At 33.2% G+C, this 24018-nt stretch overlaps 1 protein-coding gene across 1 annotated transcript in view; it reads right to left on the bottom strand.

Annotated features, from left to right (window-relative positions):
* Positions 1-427: 427 nt before the first annotated feature.
* LOC145261219 (uncharacterized) overlaps positions 428-24018 on the bottom strand; it is a 74739-nt gene continuing 51148 nt past the window's right edge. Inside the window, exons 4-9 of the mRNA XM_080119571.1 lie at positions 21857-21987; positions 15508-15670; positions 13231-13347; positions 11033-11137; positions 4877-4963; positions 428-753 (exon numbers count right to left, since the gene is read on the bottom strand). Of these exons, the coding sequence (XP_079975697.1) occupies positions 553-753; positions 4877-4963; positions 11033-11137; positions 13231-13347; positions 15508-15670; positions 21857-21987 (804 nt within the window). The 3' untranslated portion in view covers positions 428-552. The remainder of the gene's footprint in view (positions 754-4876; positions 4964-11032; positions 11138-13230; positions 13348-15507; positions 15671-21856; positions 21988-24018) is intronic.

Here is a 24018-nt window from a genome sequence, read left to right as displayed (position 1 = left end):
TAAAACGGTATTCTGAAGAATTTGCATTCCTGAAAGTTGGCACTTCAAGATGAATCCAGTTTTCTTAATTTTTGCGATTATTAATTGTTTGGAATATTTGGACTATTATTCCAATCACAAATTTCGGCTGATGTAACCTCAGACTTTCTTCAGTTGTATCTTGCTGAACTCGGAAATCTTTGTTTCTGAGTTCAACAGAAAGATTCTCGAGTTTGACAAGATACACTTGAAGATTGGAGGTTACATCGCTCGACACATTGTGCAGATGACACTCAAAAAGAGAGCAGTAGTCCAAACAATCCAAAAACTGATAAAATTTTTTGAACAAATAAAAAAACATTTTTATACAAAAAAAAAAAAAAAAAAAAAAAAAAAAAAAGACATCATATATTATAGGACAACAAAATAAATAAAAAATAAAACAATGTTTCATTCTTGGGGGAGTTTTTTTTTTTTTTTTTTTAAATTGTAAAAATAATAACAATGGCAGTCAGTAATATAATAGCATTAGCAATAACAGCAGTCAATTCTTCCCTTTTCTTCGTGTTTGTGTTATTGACGGCAATACGTGGCATCGATCTGTGTCAATTGCGGAAGCAGAAGTTTCACTTTACGTCGGTAGGAAGGATCGTGGCGAGTCTTTTTGTTCGGGTCGTACCATATCAAATTCTGTTCTAAGTAAACTGTCCGCAGTTCGGCGAGAGGAACCAGTTCCTGTAAATCGTCCCAGTTGGAAACTTGGTTATTGTTAAACTGTGAAAGATAAAAATTGGGAAATGTAAACAAGTGCACAGAAAAGAAGAACGGTGCTTATTAAAACAGAGTTGACAGACCATCTTTTTTTTTAAATACGTGGTTATAAGCCGAAACACTTATTTAATTGTCGTTTCGAAAATACTAATGTACTAAATGCTAATTACGAAAATTCATGGCGTAAAACCACTGCTAATGTGTTTTTAGTAAAAAAAAAAAAAAAAAAAAAGTATTGCTATATTCTAAAACAATATAAGTAGAGAAAAATGAGGGTATGTCCCCTGTATTCGCAATCTTTCAGGTGTTCACATCTAAGAAAAATGCCATTTCCTCGAATTTTCCATAAAAATTACTTTTAATTAAAAATATTTTTCTATGCCATGAATTTTCATAATTTTTTAATATATTACTATTTTCAACATGACAATCAAGTAAGTACAGTTGTTTTTGCTTAAAACATATTTTTAAAAATCTATCTATCGACACTATCTTAATAACCACCAGAAAAACTTATGTTACAGGCCTAGTCGGCATTTAGCATTTGATTTTTTTTTTTTTTAGCTCGTCATTCAATCATAGTTGCTATTATTCACACAATCACAATAGTTATTATTGGCATTTGACTGCAATTAATAAAAGTACAGAAAAATGGTCCATTGAAATAATGGAAAGTAAAAACAGAAGTTTTAGAAGTTAGGGATTCTCACTGTATATGAACTGTTTAAAGTGATCGAAATCAGTGATAGCAGAATTAGCTGTTTATGTTTGTTGTTCAAGTTTTCCTCTTCTTTTCTTCCACTAATTGTATTAAAATAAATTCTTCCACTAATTGTATTAAAATAAATTCCAGTTTTATGTCGTCTTTTTCTAACGTATAAAACAAAACGATCACGACTTTTTTCACTTCACTTCTTTGAGTATTCTCATGTTAAGAACGGATTTCGAAATAGACATCCCAATGATAACCCAACTAAACGAGAAATAGGTAGAATTAGCAAAACAATATTTTCTAGAGTAAATAAACAAATCAAACAAGACCTAGAATTAAACCAGTGGGCAAATACTACCGAAGCAATCACCTGGTTTAAAAATAGAGAAAACAAAGATAAATGTACGTTTATACAGTTTGGCATCATAGACTTTTATCCCTCGATATCCGAAGAACTTTTTAACATTGCCCTAGAATTTGCCGAGGCATACACTGATATATCCTCGGAAGAAATCAACATCATTAAAAAATGTAGAAAATCAGTTCTAATAAATAACAATAACAAATGGATAAAAACTAAAATGAAAAATTTGTTTGATTTGGCAATGGGTGCCAGAGACTCTGCAGAGGCATCAGATCTTGTACGATTATTCATTCTATATACCCTCACAAGCATATTCGATACTATGGATATCAGCCTATATAGAGATAACGGACTAGCTATAATAAAAAACTCCAACAAAGTCAAGGGAGATAACTTTAAGAAAATCATACACAAGGAAATTAAAAAATTAGGCCTAAAAGCAGACGTATCAGCTAACATAAAAATAACAAACTTCCTGGACATCACGTTAAATTTAGATAAAAACACATATGAACCCTACTTAAAAGATAACACTACTCCAATATATGTAAACCCTAAGTCCAATCACCCACCATCAATTATAAAACACATTCCTAACTCGATCGTAAGTAGACTCAGTAATAACTCAAGCGATGAAAATGCATTTAACAGGTCAACCAATATCTACGAAACAACCCTAAAAAATAGTGGATACAAAAATATCGATATCAAATATAAGCAACAAAACACCAACAACTATAATAAAATTAAAAATAGAAGAAAAAGAACTATAATTTGGTATACGGTCCCATACAATCAAATGTTAAAAACAAAACTTGGCAAGAAATTTCTAGATCTTATTGAAAAACACTTTCCCGCAACCAAACCCTTACACAAAACCTTCAATAAAAATACGTTAAAGTTATCCTACAGTTGTTGCGAAAATTTAGAGATGATAATTAAAGCACATAATAACAAAATATTAAATAAAAACAATGTAAACAACAACAAAATAAACAATAAAAAAAGTAAACACCATGACAAAAATAAAACTAACACTAGCAGAAATAATAATAATTTTCTTTTCCGGTAGTGCTGAATATTACCTACTTTTCGAACTGAATAAATATTTTACATTAAATAAAAACTGTAAAAACTTATTCAGTTAGGTAGAAAAGTAAATTATCTTGCTTTGCATAACATTTATTTGTTATATATATATGTGTGTGTATATATATATATATATATATATATACACACACACACACACATTTTTTTTTTTTTTTTACCTAAGTTTACATATTTAATAGTAATGTGATATTCCAAATTTAATCCATAACATTTTCAAAAGCCAATAATTATGAACCACTAACAGTAAATATGAGTGAACGCTCTCTTTGAAAAAAAGCTCTCTTAACCTCATCCTAGCCCCAGTTATGAGTGGCAAATCTCCTCCTAAAACACTCTTTAACCCTAACGATAACACTAAGTTCGAGTGGCAAGCCCCACTCCACCCCAAATACCTCTATAAGCCATAAACAAGCGTCTATAACAAACAACCAAAAAATAGATCCTTCCTTAAAGAAAAATGCATATGATTTATCTCCCATAAAAATTAATTGTCCTAAAATGCTAGAATGGCCTAGAAATGGTGAATTATTTTACATGAAATTTTTGTGAAATTACCCCCCCCTCTAATATTGTTTTTGTTATTTCTGTCAAGTCTTCAGTATGTTCACACATAATTTTCCTTAGCCCTAAAACTAATTCAAAGTCTGAATGGCAACCCTCCCCCTATTCTCATTGCATAGAAACCCTCTTAAAACCACACATAATAGCCTTAAAAAACAAAACAAAAAGCATACAGGATTTATCTCCTATAAAAAAAGAAAACAGTTAACTGCCCTAAAATGCTAGAGTGACCTGTAATGGGGAATTATTTTACATTAAATTCTAAAATAATTTGTTTATCTTTCATTAAAGTTTTTCATGGCATTTCATACATTATTGCTTTGTGGGAGTTGAAACTCCTAGGCTAACTCGATTGTCGCCCTTTAACTCAGAAGAGCGACCTAGCTACGTCACTTTCTTTTTCCCATATTTCTTTCTCTTCCGCGTCGGACCCTCAAACAATCAAGATGTAACAAATACCGGTCCGGTGGCAATGGGCCACCACAACCCCCCTCACTAGCCAGTCAGCCTTTCGCAGTTACCAATCGCAAGTAACAAACTCTTATTCTTTCTATCGCTTCTTCATATATATTTAAATAAATTGCGTTTCTTCCGCTGATATATAACGGTATGCTTTCGTCATCATTGTATGACCTTTTGCCTTTTCAATTCCTCTACCATTACATCGATTCACCATGGTGACGGGGTCGTCTATCACACAGCAGACCATCCTGTCCCCAACAGTCTAAAAAGGTAGAATCACATTTTGGAGGGGTGGTGAAGTTAAACAGAAGGTGTTAATCTACAACAATACCAAAGAAATATTGCAATATATTCATTTTTAAATGGTCCTATGTTTAGATTTAAGTTTTTTGTACATAAAGCACATTACAATTCAACTTTGAGTTCTCCAACTTCTTTTCTGTTTATGGATACATGGCATTTTTAAGGAATTTCAGCATATTTATGCACATTTACTGCAGATTATTTGGAAACCATGAACTTCTGGAGATCTTAAGTCGCATATTCTGATTTCTTGTACAAAAATACACTTATATGGTAAATTTCATTGCTTAATCTTGTGTTTTAACAAAGATATGACATTTTTACTAAAAAAGCAGTGTAAAAAATGTGACGAAACGCATATGGTCTTAAAGAGGAGAAAATATCCAAACGTGTGAGGCACAAAAATAGTCATAACTTCCTTAATTTTAATCAGATTTAAAAAATTTAAAAAGATTCTTTCTTAGCTCATCAAGCTCTTTCCATATATATACGAATATTGAACTATTTAAAGCTATTTCAATTTTTTCATGTGTATTGCTAATTCAAATTGTAAAAAAAAAAAATTTTTAAGAAAAAAAAAAAAAAAAAAAGGAAAATTCCAATGTAAAACTTACCCAGAAATCAATCAGAGATTTTAAATGACTGACATTTTCAATCTTTTGAATTCTATTACAAGCCAAATCCAAAACAGTCAGTTGCAACTGAAAAGAAAAAAATATCAATTAGAGAGTGCAAGCCTCCACCAAAGTTTCAGCACCACCACCAATATGAGTATTATTAAAAATATTATCACTTTCTCCAATCAGAAAAAAATCAAAATTATAGCGTTTTTATCACAACTCATTTTGTATAAGTGATAAAAATTAGTACAGAGCAACAGTTCCCAACCTGGGGATGCAGGCCAATATTCCAAATGATGTAAAAAAAAAAGTTTGAATAAAAAATAGGGTATTGGTTTCATGTTATTTTTTTCTGTTTGTTTTCTTTTGCACTATATTAAATTTTTGCTTTCATTTTAGGATTAAGTATTGTTATTAAATGGCGATTAAATACATGAATATATTTAATCAAACGATGTATTTAATTGACAGTTCAGAATGTCACAATATAGATTTTAGAGGGTATGAGGTTTGAGAGAAATTTCTTGAGGGGTGCAGACCAAAATAAAGGTTAGAAACGACTGGTCTAGATTGTGCTAAAACTAAAATATTCCTCGTTTTTATTAAAAATTAATTAATAAATAAAAACAAAATTGCTTTTAGCAAAAGATATTTAATATAAATTGCTCATTCTTTAAGGGGTTCACTGAGCCAGGTTTCATCTAAAAGGGGTGGAAGTAGGGGTGGGTCAACCATTTTTTTCTTCTATGTTATCTATAATACAAATCTCATCTGTCTATTTAAATGTATGTATGTATGTTTATATGTCTGCCTAGAACTTTCGACAGAGGCGACGGATTTTCACGAGATTGGTATCATTTTCAAACTCGACCCTTTGGACGACAAATATTGAAAAATTGGCCCAAAACATTAATTCCTCCACCTTCAACTGGGCACTTTTCTACAAAGAGAGATGTCGCTTTTTTCGCCGATATTTTCAAAAGTTATCCTCTCTTTTGGATTGTCTAGCCTTTATTTAAACCTACGTCACTTCCTGTTTGGTGATGGACACAACAGCAAACAGGTCACTTTTTTTTCTCACATTCTTTTCCTCCTTCGTGGTACAGGCTTGAGCCTGCCTGCCTGCCTACTACCACTTTTTTTTTTTGCTCCAAACAACTGAGCAACGCCAGGCACCCATGCTAGTCTATTATATAAAGGAAAAGTGAATCAATTACATTTTTATTATTTTCAACAAGAATATAATAAAATATACAGTTCGGTTGAACATACAATTTTTGGTAAATTAGCAACAGTTATTAGTGTAATTGCTCTTTAATTTTCGATCTTTGAACGATTCCTATCGACTTGTGGATATCAGTCGCCATTTTGTTATTGTTTTGTTTTTTTCACTCTAACGTGGTGTCTTTGACACTTTTATTTCAGTAAAAACACTTTAAAATAAGTTAAAACATAAAAAAACCTTATCCAGGTAGGTAGAAGAGTAACTTATCCTGCTTTTGGTAACATTAGTTTATTTGTTTTTTTGGACCCCCTTTTTCCTTTTATTAGCGCCACTGCAAACAAGAGAAGAATAGGCTGTGCAGAGGTTAAAGAGGGGTGGGGGAGACAAATGTGGAAAAAGGGAGAAGGAGGAAAGAGAGAAAAATAGAGAGATGGAGTAAGAGACGCTTTAAAGATGTTGCAAACATTTATAAAATTCTTCCATTTTGTTATTTTTCATGATTATCTTCCTTGGTGGGCACAAGATACAAGGGAGATAATTTACAAACAAAAACGATTTTGTGAATAATTATTTGGAGTCAGAAATAATAATGCTGGTTACTATCAAGACCTGTTTCTTCTAATATTCATGACTTACCATTGTTTGAGGAGATGCTTTAAGCCTGGTCTCATCCTGCCAAGCAAGCAAGACATACTCAAGAACAATAAAAGTGAAGGACTGATTTGCCTTGCTACCACTTCCGGTAGCAGCCAGAATGGAAGTTAGGAAGTACAATAGCTGCCTATAACCAAAACTTGATAGTGGAAATAGATTATTTAGAATAGACATTTACTCCCCACCACTGTGGGAAGATGTGACATAAAGGCAAAAGATGGGGATTGAAAAGCCAACACATAAACAGAGATGCACTCTGGTCCATGAAAAATGCCTCAGCAGTCTTGTTGGCATTCCCTGATAATGGTGTCTCAGCCAGATAAGCAATAAACTAACCTTCTAAAAGATAGAAGATAAAGCTTGAGAAGGAGAATCAGTTCTTATTTGGAATTCAACTTACAAATCTTTACGACATACCTACTAATCATGAAGATGTCATATTCCAAAAATCACATAAATTGATCAAGTTTTTTTTTTTTTTTTCAAGAAAATCAAATTTTATGGTTTTTAGTGATTAATAAGATTTGTAACCATTGTTTATAAATAAGGGGGAGACAATTCGAGCTCTCAAAATCAAAACCAGCCTTGTATTGAATACAATTTATTCTTAAAATTGCTAAAAATTGTAAATATATATATATATATATATATATAATATATATATATATAAAGCTACTTAATAATTTTACATGAATTTTGGAATATTACATCTTCGTTTCATGACGAGTATGTATATCATAAAGATCTTTCTGTTTTTTTTTTTTTTTTTTTTAATTAAGTGTAATTCTAAACAAGAACCTAGAACTGCATAGAACCACACCACAGCCCGGCAGAAGTAAAATCGTCACACAAAAATGACTCAGACCGTCAAACTAATTATCAAGAATATATCCTTTCAAAAATTTTAGATGGTAAAAAAAGTAAGGAAAACAATCCTGTAGTTTCTTCATTAGTTGAGAAATTCAATTGTTTAATTCACGTGAATTTTTGAGTTGAAAGAAGCCGTTTTGTTTGATATTAATTTTTTTTTTTTAATTACTCAATGTGTTGTGTTTCTTGATATACATAAACTAGCAGGGCTACCTGGCATTACCCAAGGCAAAAGTGTAACATAACTTCTATCTCTCTTTTTCCTCTACCTCATTTCCCCCCCCCCTCTTCTTCCCCGCCTCTGTTTCTTCTTTTCTCAACCAATTCCACTCGCAAGACATAAACACACATAAGTCCAATTGGCGTAAGGGAAATAATCCTGAAAAAACAAAAAAAAAAACAAAAAAAAAAACAAAAAAAAACACAAAAAAAAACACAATTACTTCCCTTAACATGATAACATTAAAATATGTGTTTACATCTTCATGACATTAAATCATATAAATGGCTATTTGAACCCCAATTACAACTTTAGATATTATATATCCAGGTTATGTCCCCCCCCCCCAACTTTTTGGGAGTTTATTGTGTATTTTCAAGTTTTAGCTGAACATGAAAGAAGAAACAAGATATATGCCCAGCCCAAGGGAGGTAACTTCACAAAAAAAAAAAATCCTCTTCCCCAACTCCTTAGAATTGCCCCGCGTGCATTGTGTTTTTAAAAAAAAAAACAAAAATATGCGTGGGCATCGATCCTCTGTTTCGTAAAACATTTTTTTCACTAATATTAACAAATAGTATAGATATCCCGAAAAATTGAGTCATAGGAAAGCCTTTAAATAAATAAATATATAGGGTGGACCATAAGTAGTACAATGGGGAAAGGAGTGGCTGGTTACTTTTAATGCATCTAAAACCAAGCTTCTCTCTTTACATCATCAACATTCTAATCCACATTTGGCATCAATTGAAATGAATGGCTCTCGTCTTCAGGAGGCCTCAAGTTTTGACAAGCTTCTGGGCTTGACCATTACTCCTGATCTTAAATGGAACACGTACATCAAATCTGTTGCCAAGGCCGCTGGAAAAATGGTGGGATCTTTCTATCGATCCGGTAGATATCTCACTACTGATGCAATTCTCTATCTATATAAGAGCCAGGTACGTCCAAGGATGGAATACTGTTGCCACATCTGGGCAGGAGCTGCTAGAAAGGACGTCCTGCCTTGATAGAGTTCAAAATAGACTTCGTAGCCTCGTAGGAGATGTCCTTTTCTCCTCCTTGCAACCTCTATCTCACAGAAGAGATGTTGCGAGTTTGTCTCTGCTTTATCGTTATTTTCATGGAAAGTGTTCGACTGAGCTTCAATCTATGGTCCCCCCCTCGCCAAACTTTCACAAGAAACACTCGTCTAGCTGTAAACACTATCAATAATTTCCCCCACTCTTTATCTGTGCCTAAACCTAAACGTAGATTCCATGAACAAAGCTTCTTTCTTAGAACTGCATGCCTGTGGAATTGTTTTCTGTTTTCCTGCTTTCCGGCTGACTACAATATGGTTGTGTTCAAGTCTAAAGTAAATAAGTTCTTGATGAGCCGTTCCATATAAGTTATCAAATTTACCAAATTTTCATTACTAATGATTACTATATTGTCCAATTTCTACTGTACACTCTTTAACCCTTATCCTTGAGTGGCCTCTGGGCCTTGATAATGTGGTGATGCCTATGTAAAAATAAAAAAATAAAGTCACGCACCAAAGAATTAAGTGGTGTGAAACTGTAAAATCTTCGGGACAAAATATATTTTCTTTTCTTTGGGTATAAGATACATCTTCCTTTAAGATTGTATCAGCATATACAACGTGTTTTTCAGTTTATTGGTTAAGTTTGGTTTTAATAAATAACGTTTATTACTATCATAATTATTTAAAATCCTTTGTGCGCGATTTATGACCCACCCTGTATATATATATATATTTATATATATAAGTGATCCCTGAAAACTGAACTTTCTTTAATCTACGGACCCACCCCTCAAACCCACGATTCGAATTCTTGTAATGCAGAACCAATCCTCTTTTCCTCCGTAAAGAAAAAGAAGCATGTTTTGAACATCCGAAGAAGGCTGCAGGTTGCTGCGACCGAAACGTTGTGCTAATAACACTCAAGATTAGAATAATAGTCCGATTAATCAACGTAACACAAGCATTCACATCTCATCTGAAAAATTCAGAATTGCATGTCAACAGACGTTTGCCCTTCATGTAATAGCTGGAAAGAAATTGAATTTCTAAAATAATAATAATAAAAATAATGAATTGTTTTCTGTAAAATTTGGTTACAATTATTGTTTTCAAAATAACACTATGACACCATAAGCATTTTCAGAAATTGAATTTTTACGTAGCATATTTACAAGGGTTTCGGGCAATGAAGAACCAGTAAATGTTTACATCAACAGTAACTTTTTAAGGTACTTCTATAGTTTATTACCGAAAATGGAGATGCTATTTTTTTGCACCCGTCATCAAAATCCGAGGGAGAAATCAGTATTTTAAACTATGACCGAAGGATGAAATAAAAAAACAAAAATTAAAGTAGATAATGATTACTTCTGGAAAGAACTAATTACTATGTGCCCTAGAGTAGTATAAACACCCCCAACCTCCTCATGTTAAGAACGGCTTTCTTATAGCATATAAAATTGAATGTTTTAAAAAAAAACAAAAAAAAACGTGTGAACAAATATTTATGGATACTAAATTTTACGTATAATAAAAAACAAAGAAAAAGAGAAAAAGTTAAAACAACAAACCCGCAAAACTTCTATAATAAATACTCGTCGATCTACAACAACTATCAACAATTTCCCCTCACTCTGTGCCTAAAACTAAGCGAAAATTTCATAAACAGATCTTTCCTAGATCTGTCCGTCTATGGAACACAACACTGTGCAGCTGCTTCCCAGCTGACTATAACATGATAGTTTTCAATTTTAATATTAGTTCTTCCTCAAATAATTAAACCCTTTTTATTTATTTATTTTTTTTTTTTTACATAGGAATCACCACTTATCAAGGCCCAGAGACCACTCGAGGATAAGAGTTAAAGAACGTACAGTAGTCAATTAGACAATAAAGTAATCATTAGTGATGGAAATTCGGTAATTTTTTTTTAAACTTAAATGGAATGGATCATCAAGAACTTGTTTACGTTGGACTTGAACCCTACTAAAGTTCCACCATTACTGATCATCCGTGTTGTCTCACCGTCTATCTAACACTAATTTACTCTTATCCTTGAGTGGCCTCTTAACCTTGATAAACAGTGCCCCTCAAGCAAGTAAATAAAAAAAAAAAGAAAAAAAGAATTAAAGAAAGAAGTAGATCTTTATTTACATTGTTAGTCAATCCTTCCAGTTTGTCGATTCCGTTATCGCTTAAGTAGAGTTCATCAAGGTTGACCAATGTATCAAGACCTTCAATCTTTCGGATGCGATTGTTCTACGGAAAAAAACAAAAACGAACGAAACAGAAATTCAAATTACATTTCAAATTGATTTTTGGGATCAAAAAAAGGAGAAAAAAAATATTTACCACAACATAAATAAAAACAAGCAAAGCATTACCACTGCCGACCAAGGGGCAAGTCTATCAGGTCTGTGCATGCAATGTGATTGCTTGTTTTTGTTTTACGGCATATCAACCCTTTTTAAGTCATTTAATACCGAATCCAGTGATTGTGAAGAAAAGGTTTTTAATAGAATATGTATATATTTTTTTCCAGTCAGTTTCTATTTAACCCATAGTTGGGACCCTAACAGGTACTACCACACTAGGTCAGAGTGGACCTGGGATCAATGGAAATATAAGGGTGGCTCCACACTCCCACAAGCCTGCAAGCTGGGGCCTCACCATCCGATATAGTTTAAGGTTATGCACGCAGTGTGATGATGTATGAAAGTGAACCCTGGCCAATGAGGGTTGAATACATGCGTTGCATGAAAAGAAATATGAGAATGACACAATGTATGTGTAATGCGAGTTTTAAAAACAAGCTTAGACCTGATGACATCAGAGGAAGGTCAAATCTGTACAGCATAGAGAGATGCATGCAAAACAGGAGACTACATAATCATCAATAAATAAACTAATTATTGTTTCGTCACATTTAATAATTACCTTCATCCAAAAAGAAACCACAAAACTATTTAAAAAAAAAAAAAAACTAGCTCTAATTTGATTTTCAGCAGAATACAATAATGGAGTCCGGTTGTTTAAACCGTCTTTCGACTAATCTTGCAATATTTATTTTCTGGATATTTTAAAAAACTGACAAACTTTATTTAATGAATAAAATGCTAGAAAGGTAGTTTAGAAGAATGATGTATTTGAAAGGCAAACATTATATATTGAAAGAATGGATGAGAGTTCTTGTTAGTAGATGTAGCAGGGTTCGTTTATAGATGAAGGTCAAGGAAATTATGAAGGGAAGGCCAAGGAAAGCGCGGAGGGGAAGGCCAAGGAAAGCGCGGAGGAGAAGGCCAAGGAAAGCGCGGAGGGGAAGGCCAAGGAAAGCGCAGAGGGGAAGGCCAAGGAAAGCACGGAGGGGAAGGCCAAGGAAAGCACGGAGGGGAAGGCCAAGGAAAGCACGGAGGGGAAGGCCAAGGAAAGCACGGAGGGGAAGGTCAAGGAAAAAATGAAAAGAAGTAATAAGACTGAATGAAAGAAGAATAAATAAAGAAATAGGTTACTTTGGAAGTCAATTTTATAAAGCTGTCCAACACATGCCAGCATGTAAAATGGACGTTAAACTGATTATGATTCAAACACACATACTTGTTCTTGTCCTTCTAGAAAGTATAAGAACTCCAATAGGATGGTTGATTATTGATGTAAGAATACTATGTAAAATATATTACTTTATGGAAATACATTACAAAACAATACATATATATCATCAGTATTTACTTCAACAGCATTTAATGTGTGAGGAGAAATTTGTAGTAATAGGATAATAATGCTGAAACGTATATTTCAATATTTTTTTTTGGTGAGGGGAAGAATCATCAGGTACACAATTAGCACCCCCTCCATCCAAATTTATGTTTTCTAGTGATTAAAAAGTTTTAATTATGTTGAATATGAACAAAATCTTGGTAGTCGAATCAAGTTGTTGCCCTTGAATTTTAACGCATTCTAAAATAACATGGTGGCTCCTGTCTATAGTCTCGCTAGTTATAAAATTAAATTTTCTTAGTTAAAGAAAAATACAAAACTACTTGACCAATGTACATGCTTTTTGGAATATGACATTTTCGTTCTGTGACAGGTACAAACATCATTAAGATTTATCTGTATTTTTTTTTCTTTCCTTTTTTTAAAGTCGGATTTTAAACAAGAACCAAACACCACTGTAGATTAAATGAACGTTCTGCACAAATTCTTGAATTTTACATAAAAGATTTCTGCTTCCAGTAAGATGCAACTAAAGAAAGTCATTGGTCGGATCAAACAAATGACATCCAAAATGAGTACAGGAGTCCGAAAAATCGAAACATGCAATTATGTTAAATGGTTTCGTAATCAAGTCTTACCTGTAAGCTAAGAGTGGTGAGGTTTACAAGTTTCTCCAATCCTTCAATTTTAGTGATTTTGTTTTTCCCCAGGTATAAACCAGTCAAATTGGATAAAGCGTCTAAATTTTCAATGACCTATCAACAAAAAAGGGAGACAAAATAGTAAAACACTAAGAATAAACAAATAGAAAAATAAACAATTTGGAAAAACTTTATTTATTATGTCCTTTAGTCCTCACATTCCATAAGCAACGTTTCTGAAAAAGGGTGGAAAGTTGCAGTTTTCTGGGTCAGAATCTATTCATATATTTATATTCAGGTTAGTTTTTGATCTAGAAGTGTGTGTATATATATATATATATATATATATATATACATATACACACACACACACATATATATATATATATATATATATATTTTAACTCCTTACATTAAGTGGTTTTATGCCTTATCTGGAGCGATTTAAATTAAACAAAAAAAAATCTTCAAACTTAATTTAAATATCGATCATGCTTTAACTCAAAATTGATTTTTTCTCAGATATTTAGGTCTACGGTCAGGATGAAAGTCACAACTCCTCGGCTTAACATTCACAGGGAACAGGAGTTGGAACAGATACATTGAGAGCATTGCCAGGGCCACTGTGAAGAAGGTGGGCTCTCTCTACCATGCTAGAAAGTTACTTACACCCGAAAGTGTTCTGTACCTCTACAAGGTCACCATTCGCCCATGCATGGAGTATTGTTGTCACATTTGGGCTGGTGTATCTCCTACTAGTCTCTTACTCCTGGACAGGGTTCAAAAGAAGAGTCGCCAACCTAATAGGTCATGAACTGTCATCCAAGCTTCAACCTCTGTCCCATCGACGAAATCTTGCATCTCGCTGCCTGTTCTACAAATATTATAATAGCCTTCTCTACTCTAATAGTTTCTTCCCCAGAACTGCTAGACTCTGGAACTCCCTCCTGGTTTCCTGCTTCCCCAACTGTACTGACATGCTGAAGTTGAAGTGAGATTTGAACAGACATCTTGCTGCTCAACTCCCTACATAGTATCCCTGTAACTTATGTCTCCGATAGTAGCCCCCTACATCAAAGTGACACTGTGTCTTGTTTGGGGTTAGAAATGGAATAAAAAAATAAATAAATATGAAAAGTCATATTTTTGATGATAACTTTGGCTCTGGTCATAATAGAGCTTCGCTACTTGTCCCATATTGTAGCCAATGAAGTCCGTATCTTATATCATTGATGATCACGGTCAAAATTTTACTGCGATATTAACTTCTAATTTTTTAAAAAATTTAATGTATTTTATCAGATGTTTTTCAATAACAGTAATCACCATGCAACAATACAGTGAGATCAGAAAGATAGTTTTTACTGTTACCTCCATTTCCATGGTATGAAATCAAAAATACTTCATACAATATGGAGAAGTAAAGCCAAGATAAAATTGATCCAATAATAAAAAAAATATCCCTTAAGAGAAAACATGTGAGAAGATAATTATTGATGAAATAGTTTTCGACGAGAATTGGCAAAACAATTTTGGCCAAAGATTTTCAATTTCATTTATTAAAATTCTCTTCACTTTTTATCCAGAATTTTTCTGCTGATAAATTAAGAGTATTCTTAAGTTTTCCATCTTCAACTGTCATATTTCACTTGCGTCTCGATATAAATAAGCACCTTTTCTTGTTATCAGAGAAAAATTTGGCACCTCTTTGTTGTAATAGCGAAATTCGCAATAATGACTTTCAAATAAAACTTGCCTATTTGATTGCCATGTCGCAGTAATGAACATATCCAAAAATTACGAAAAACGATAAAGTAAAAAATCAATTATTAACAAAAACAGTTTTTGAAGACAATTAGCGAAAATCGCGTTTTGTTCAATTGGTTTATGTTTTAATTTTTAGCCTTGCAGCAAACATGTCTTCATAGCTCAGGCATTAGTGGTAGAGGCAAAAATAAATCGTAAGCTAAACGTCTTGATTTCAATTCTCGGCGGTGGCACACGAGTCATTTTCTTTTTTTTTTTCTTTTTTTTTTTTTTTTAATTATTACTATATATTGGGCCCAATATAATATTATAATAAATACAAAATCTGTATTAATCGAAATATCATATTTAAGTGTATTTTAAGATTGGGCCATGCCGGGCACCCTGATAGTTTACAAAGGGATCAAATGTTAGCTGTTAATTTCTGAGAAGTTCAATAGAAGTAAAATGAAACCAAAAAGAAAAAAAAAAAATGCAAGGTATGAATTGAGCATATGTATATCTTACCCGTATCCTATTTGACCCCAATTCAAGCATTTGTAGATTTATCAACGTTTCCAAGTTTTCAATTTGTATAATTTTGTTGTTTACCAAAAATAACTTCACCAGTTTTTTCATATTGTCCAGGTTTTCAATCTTTTTTATGCGATTGAAAGAAAAATCCAACTGTCTGTTAAAACAAAAAACAAATCAATAGAAATTAACCACCATGCAAAATTATGGGTGTATTCAGATTGGCAGTTATGGCGGCATTTAAAATTAAAGAAAATACAGAAATATTTGTATGATGTATGTACCAGTCATGGGACGAAGATGAAAAATTCCAAAAAAATCACGTAATTTGATCAAGTATGTTCTTTTTTTTCAAGAAAATCAAATTTTATTGTTTCGATGAGGGTGACAAAATGAAATCAACAGATCGGTGGACAAGAGCATGTGGAAACTATCAAAATAATCACCGATTATCTCCCCTTCTCCGGTTCTCTAAAAAAAAATAATAAAAAAAATAGTTTGGTGTGTCAATTATCGATAAAAAATAGCAAATTTGTTTTTTTGTAAAAAAAACCCCAAACAGAACAACAAAAAAAAAAATACTTGATCAATTTTTAGAATATACAAACTTCATTCTGTGACAAGTACAATATAAAAGTTTCTTATTTTTGTTTATTGCTATAAGTACCAATCTGGATAACCACCCAAAATTATTTAAAACAATTTGATGCTTACTCTTAATAATAACAATAATTGGAAAATAGAATTTCAACTAAAAGCAATGTTTTCTACTTAATTGCTGTATCAAAATTAGTAAAATGTCAATAGATTATTATATGAAACATTCATTTTCATGATCCAGCAATCTGCCCTTATTATTTTGAAATGCAATTGAAACAAGGGAAATAACTCAGTTTGGATTTTGTTTATTATCTAAGTATAAACTTGAAATTTATTTAAAAAAAAAATTTTCATTATTAATTAACCGTCTACTTTACCATTGTACTAAACAGAGCCAAATGGACAGCATAGAAGTACTCAACATGGACAGCATAGAAGTACTCAACATGGACAGCATAAAAGTACTCAACATGGGCAGCATAAAAGTACTCAACATGGACAGCATAAAAGTACTCAACATGGACAGCATAAAAGTACTCAACATGGACAGCATAGAAGTACTCAACACGGACAGCATAGAAGTACTCAATATGGTCAGCATAAAAGTACTCAATATGGTCAGCATAGAAGCACTCAACACAGACAGCATAGAAGTACTCAACATGGACAGCATAAAAGTACTCAACATGGACAGCATAGAAGTACTCAACATGGACAGCATAGAAGTACTCAACATGGACAGCATAGAAGTACTCAATATGGTCAGCATAGAAGCACTCAACACAGACAGCATAGAAGTACTCAACATGGACAGCATAAAAGTACTCAACATGGACAGCATAGAAGTACTCAACATGGACAGCATAGAAGTACTCAACATGGACAGCATAGAAGTACTCAACATGGACAGCATAGAAGTACTCAATATGGTCAGCATAGAAGCACTCAACACAGACAGCATAGAAGTACTCAACATGGACAGCATAAAAGTACTCAACATGGACAGCATAAAAGTACTCAACATGGACAGCATAAAAGTACTCAACATGGACAGCATAAAAGTACTCAACATGGACAGCATAAAAGTACTCAACATGGACAGCATAGAAGTACTCAACATGGACAGCATAGAAGTACTCAACACGGACAGCATAGAAGTACTCAATATGGTCAGCATAGAAGCACTCAACACAGACAGCATAGAAGTACTCAACATGGACAGCATAAAAGTACTCAACATGGACAGCATAGAAGTACTCAACATGGACAGCATAGAACCCGTACTTGCCACCACACAACTGCAATGGACTGGATATGTGGCAGAATGGAAAACAATTGCATCCCAAAAATCCTATTGTATGGAGGATAGGAAACTGGGTACAGAAAGATTGGTGGGCAGAAACTCTTCTACAAGGATGTGATAAAGCGCCACCTACAGACAATGAATATGAACACGAAAAATTGGGAAGAACTAGCAGCAGACCGAAGTTGCTGGCGCAGTGACCTTCACAAAGGAAAGGCAGACAAAGAGGCAAAAATAAAGGCAAGGTCTGAATAAAAACATTACCAAAGGCACAAGCCTGGTAACTACACGTGCACTACTTGTGAGGACACTTTTCACACTTAGTGTGGAAGGTTACAACATCATAGGATAAAGCACCAAGACCCTGACTTATCATCTTCAGTTATGAAGAACTGTATGATGATGATGGTGATGATGATGACTATCATTTTTTTTTATTTGTGGATATGTTACTAATTTCGACATGATAATTAAGCAGATACCATTGCTTTTAGTTAAAATTTAGTTTTTTTAATTTTCATTTTTATTCTGAACAAGCGCCGACAATATAAAGTAATATTAAAAAAATGTAATAATATGCAATGCTGCTGTAAACCTTCCACATCCAAATTAGGTTATAGAGGCAGCAGAAATTTCCACAAAAATTAAGTTAATATAGAAGGATTGACTGAGAGAAGACGCATAGGGTTTTATTTAAATATCAATGCAATGTTAATAATAAAAAAAAAAGGAACCCTTCAATGAATTTTTAAACCTAAACTTTGATCTCTTGCTATGTTGACATATAACACTGTTAGTAAGATAAAAAAAAAGAAAATTTCCACATCAAAATTAGATTTAGAAAGCAGAAATTTCCACTAGGAATTAACTTGGTTTTTATACAGAATTCGACCGAATCAAAAAATAAAAAATAAATAAATAAAATAAAATAAAACAAAATACAAAATAATCTTTATGATGCACATGCTCGTCACGGAATGAAAATGTCATATTCCTAAAATCATGCAAATTAATCAAGTAGTTTTTTTTTTTTATATAAATGCAATCATTTTTAAACAATTTTAAGCGATTAATATGGAATTCTTAGCATTACAGGGCTAATCTTAGAAGTTTGAATTATAGTGGAGTTATCTTGTTTTTATTTTCAAGATGGTGATGCAAAACAGTCCCTTTTTGCTTATTCATAAGATTTGATTTTCTTAGTTACAAATAAAACTACTTGATCAATTTATGTTATTTTTGGAATATGACCTCTTTGTTCCATGACGGGTACACACATCATAAAGGTGTTTCCGCTATTTAAATGCTAGACTTGCACAGGCTAATGTAGGGAGAAGACCCACCGGGTTTTCTGTAACACCAATGCATACTGTAAAAAAAGAGAAACCTTAAATGAGTTATTTAACACAAACTGAGCTCTTGTTATGGTTTGGTTTGGTTTGGCGGCATATCCACACTTTTGGGGTTATTTAATGTCAAATTCACTTATTTGGGAAATAGTATTCATGTTGCATTCAGTTATTTTGTAGAAGGTTTTTATTTTTCAAGCTCTTTGTATCATCAATCGTGAGTTTGTAGCGTTTGGTTTGGTTGTTTCGTAGTGGATTTTATTCCCTGCCCTGCAGAACATGAATGAGTTTTGCAATGGGGGAGGGAAAAAGAGTTGTCTAATGTACCAAACATTAGTTTGGTACATTTTAAGTTTGGAAACCAGCCAGGAAGTGGAGGAGATAGAAAGAGAAAGGAGAAATGAGAAGAAGGAAAATGGGGGAAAGGTAGGTTGTTGTTTTTTGTTTTTCCAGAACATAATTAAGCAAAAGAAAATAGAAAAACAAAAAGCATCAATCTTAGGTGCATTTCGTCTCAGGAAGTCAATACCTTCAGACAGCCTGATTTGGTAGCACCAGAGCTCTTGTTATGTAAAGATGCAGTAGGTTATTTTATTTTTTAATCTATATATATAAAAGCGAAAACGTATGTTCGCTTTTTGTGTATGTCCAAGAAATGCTTTTTTCAAAGAAGCGGTCGGTCGCCTAACAACTTTTTAAAACTTTTTATATCACATGTAAATCGTAATATCTCAGATTTAACAACGGAGCTCGCGTGTCTATTTAATTTGCTCGACTTCGGGAAGATAAATATTCAACAGTTTTCGCTCGCCGCATGTAGGTTAGGCCTTTTCCTATAATGTTTCCCCCTACCCCCAACGTCTTGGGGGGGAAAAAAAAACAAAAAAAGCATTCCCGCACTAAATGAAATGCTACCCCGCAGTCAAAAGTTGACCTCATTAAGTCATTAAAAGGTGCACCTGCTAATTTAAGTAATTAAATAAATTCAAACGTGTTTCTGTTAGCATCTCGCGGTGGCGCAATGGCTAATGTCGCACGTTTTTTTTTTCATACTTTAATTTACAACTTTGCCTCAAGGGTTCGGGTTCGATCCTCATACTTACCTACCAAAACATTTTTTTTTATTTTAAACCCACCCCTCCTGGAGTTTTGATTTACCCAAAACTACACACACCTCCAAACACCCGGGCAACGCCGGGTACCCCTCGCTAGTGAAACTATAAAGAGTATAAAAATGTTATAAAGTAAACGTAAATCCATAAAAATTTAAGTTTCGTGGGGTACAAAGTTTCAATACTGCAATTACGAAGAGAAGACTTATTTTGTTGATATTCATAATTAAAAGAAAAGAAAGAAAAATGTAGGGGAGCAGCCGACTGGTTCCACCCTCAATCAGCTCGGAGATTCCAGTATTGTACATACATTATAATGTTGCTTTAATTTCAAATATTCAGTACCTATTGTTTTTTGTCTTTTCACCCATTAACAGACCTTGATGCGGCTTTATTTTAGTACATATACAGGGTGGTCAAAAAGTCAGGTAACATGTTAAAGGTAGAAAAAACAATATGATCCATTATAATCTCTATTCGTTTAATATTATTTCTTGGATGAAATTTTTCCACAACGATGGATTGGTCGCCGTGGCCCAGTTGAATGGCCAGCCAGATCTCCGGATCTTACCCCTCCTGATTTCTGGCTTTGGGGCTATGTAAAGGATAGCGTTTATGGCAAGAAGCCTGATACAATAGCGTCTTTAAAGTTATTTATTGAAGAGGAGATTGCGCGGATATCAGCTGACATGATTACACGTGTTACACAATCAGTGGTTAATCGCTTCCAGCGATTGATAGAGAGAAATGGACGACAATTAACAAAATAAACATATTTCATGTTTGTTTCATTTTATATTTCAATGTATGGTACTTAAATATACGTGTATTGCTAATATCGTTTTTCTTTAAAATGTTACCTGACTTTTTGACCACCCTGTAGTTCTCATCATGTTTCTTTCCCTTTTAATCTATTATATAAATCTCATCTATCTGTTTACATGTATGTATGTATGTCTGCCTAAAACTTTTGACAGAGGCGACGGATTTTCACAAAATCAGTATCGTTTTGATGCTCGCCCCTTCGGACAACAAATATCGAAAAATTGGCTAAAGACATTAATTCCTTCACCCTCAACTGGGCACTTTTCTACAAGCCGATGTTTTCGAAAGTTATTCCCTATTTTCGATTGACTAGCCTTAATTTAAACCTTTGCCACTTCCAGTTTGGCGATGGACGCAACGGCAAAGACGTCACTTTTTTTTTTTTTTTGCGTTCTTTTCCTCCTTCACGGTAAGAATTTGAACCTGCCTGCTACTTTTTTTTATTATTTTGTTTTGCTCAACACCTCCAAACACCCGAGCATCTAAGCTAGTTATAAATAAAATCCCCTTTTTTTTCTTTTTACATAGGCATAATCACTTATCAAGGCCTAGAGACCACTCAGGGATAAGGATTAAGAGTGTACAGTAGTCAATTTGTACAATATAGTAATCGTTAGTAATGGAAATTTGGTAAATTTGTTAACTTAAGTGGAACGGCTCATCAAGAACTTGTTTACGTTGGACTTGAAGACAACCATATTGTAGTCAGCTGGAAAGCAGGAAAACGGAAGACAATTCCACAGGCGTGCAGTTCTAAGAAAGAAGCTTTGTTCATGGAATCTACGTTTAGGTTTAGGCACAGATAAAGAGTGGGGGGAATTATTGATAGTGTTTTCAGCTAGATTCAGCTAGTCTATTTTGAACTCTATCAAGGCAGTTCTAGAAGAGTTAGGGCGAAACCGGTCAGTTGTCCCCTTCTTTTTGTCTGTCTTCTCTTTTAATTATGTATATAAAAAAAATAATTTCTCTCTTTGTAATTTCAATATAAAAATATAAATAAACCAAGGAGGGGTGATAAGTAGCGTAATGGATTCTATAAAAATACAGTAGTTTTGTAAAATAAATACTTTTTTTTATTGGCCAAAGACTAATAAGGCAGGTAACACTTGGTGGAAGGGAAGGGGGGCAACATAGTATCATAAGCATCGACATACTGCAAATCTTTTAAGGCAGAGACATTTTCAATTTGTGTCAACTGGTTGTCGTACAAATCCAAATCAACAAGTTGCAGCAACGTGGATAAACCCTCGACTTTCTTGATGAGATTCTGTCGCAAGCATAAGGTCTGAAATAAATAAATAAATGAAATAAATTTTAAAAAATAAATTAATTAATAAAATAAATTTAAAAAATAAAAATAAATTAAAAAAAGAAATAAATAAAATAAATTAAAAAAAATTAAAAAATAAATTAATAAACTAAAGAAATAAATAAAATAAATTAAAACAAATAAATAAATAAAAAATAAATAAAATAAATTAAAAAATTAAATTAATAAAATAAAATTTAAAAAATAAAAGAAAATAAATTAAAAAAAAAAAATAAATTAATTAAAAAAAAAATAAAAAATAAAGTAAAATAAATAAAAAATAAATAAAAAAAAAATTAAAATAAATAAAAAAAAAATTTAATTAAATTAAAAAAAAATTAAATTAAAATAAATTAAAAAAAAAATTAATAAAATAAATTAAAAAAATAAATAAATAAAATACGTAAATTTAACCAAGTACATTACCAACTACTCCACAGAGTCCTTATGGAACCCATGGCAAAAATACTTAGTAAAATTCAATTATAAAGTGACACTCTTTTGGAGCTTGAAGGTTCAATCCTCAGTGTGGGTGACACTCAAAAATCTGTGGTGGAATGGGGAAAAAAGTGGTTGGTCGCGTTCAATGCTGCCAAGACTAAACTAGTTTCATTCAATAATTACAAGAAACCCTCTCTACCACCCATAGCAATGGCCAACGACTCTTTATCTGAGAGTCCATCTTTCAAACTCCTTGGCCTAATGTTCACAGGAAACATGAGTTGGAACAATTACATTGAAGGCATTGCCAGGGCCGCTGCAAGAAAGGTGGGCTCTCTCTACCGTGCTAGAAAACTACTAACACTCGAAAGTATCCTGTACCTCTATAAGGCCACCATTCGCCCATGTATGGAGTATTGCTGCCACATCTGGGCTGGTGCATCTGCTACTAGTCTCTCGCTCCTTGACAAGGTTCAAAAGAGAGTCGCGAACCTGATAGGCCCTGAACTGGCATCTAAGCTTCAGCTTCTGTCCCATCGACGAAATGTTGCATCCCTCTGCCTTTTCTACAAGTATTTTAGTGGTGAATGCTCTGACGAACTGCAATCACTTGTGCCCCCACGACGTGTGCACCCTCGACAAACCCGACAGGCTGCTAAATCCCACCCCCACACTGTAGAGATCCCTAGATGTAAAAGATCTTTTTACTCCAATAGTTTCTTCCCCAGAACCGCTAGACTCTGGAATTCCATTCCAGGTCCCTGCTTCCCCAACAGTACTGACGTGCAGAAGTTCAAGTGTAACGTGAACCGACACCTTGCTGCCTAAATCCTTACATAGTACCCCAGTAGTTGTTGCCCCTGATAGTAGCCCCCTACACCAAAGTGGCAATTTGCCTTGTTTGGGGTGAAAATGTAATAAAAAAAAAAAAAATAAATAAATAATTGCGAATTACTTAGGACTTCTACTGAGTCATGACTAATAGACACATTATCTAATTCACAACAAACTTTGAATGGTTAGAATTCGGTGGCTAATTGGTTATTCATATTATTTGGGTTCTTAAGACTACCGTTCTCATCTTGAGTGTCATTTACACAATGTTTCAATCGATGTAACCTCTGAAATTCTTCAGGTGTATCGTGTCGAACTCAGGAATCTAGCCGAATTTTAAAAATTACTTCACAGGAGATACATTCACGAGTTCGACAAGACACACCTGAAAAAGGTTGGAGGTTACATCGACCAAAACATTGTGAAAATGACATTCAAGATGAAAACAATATCCAAATAATACGAATAATCAATCCTCATTTCAAAATTTAAAAACGTGTACTTATTTGTATACACAGTGTCTGTCATAAGTATAAGTACATTAATTTTATTTCAACATTATAAATGTAAAAATGGAAATAATATTCAACTGCCATATAGAAACTAACAAATATTAAGTTTTATAAAACATAAAATATGATTAGTGAAAGATTTATGTGCTCTCTCCATAGTGCTTATTACTTTTTGTGAATCTTTGCAGAACTGAGTGGCATAGTTTTCAAATTTTAATAG

Source organism: Euprymna scolopes, chromosome 37, assembly GCF_053919585.1.
Source record: "Euprymna scolopes isolate OS-2025 chromosome 37, ASM5391958v1, whole genome shotgun sequence".
NCBI classification, from domain to species: domain Eukaryota; kingdom Metazoa; phylum Mollusca; class Cephalopoda; order Sepiida; family Sepiolidae; genus Euprymna; species Euprymna scolopes.
Note: the sequence above shows the minus strand (reverse complement) of the source record. Positions and strands in the feature narration are given on the sequence as shown.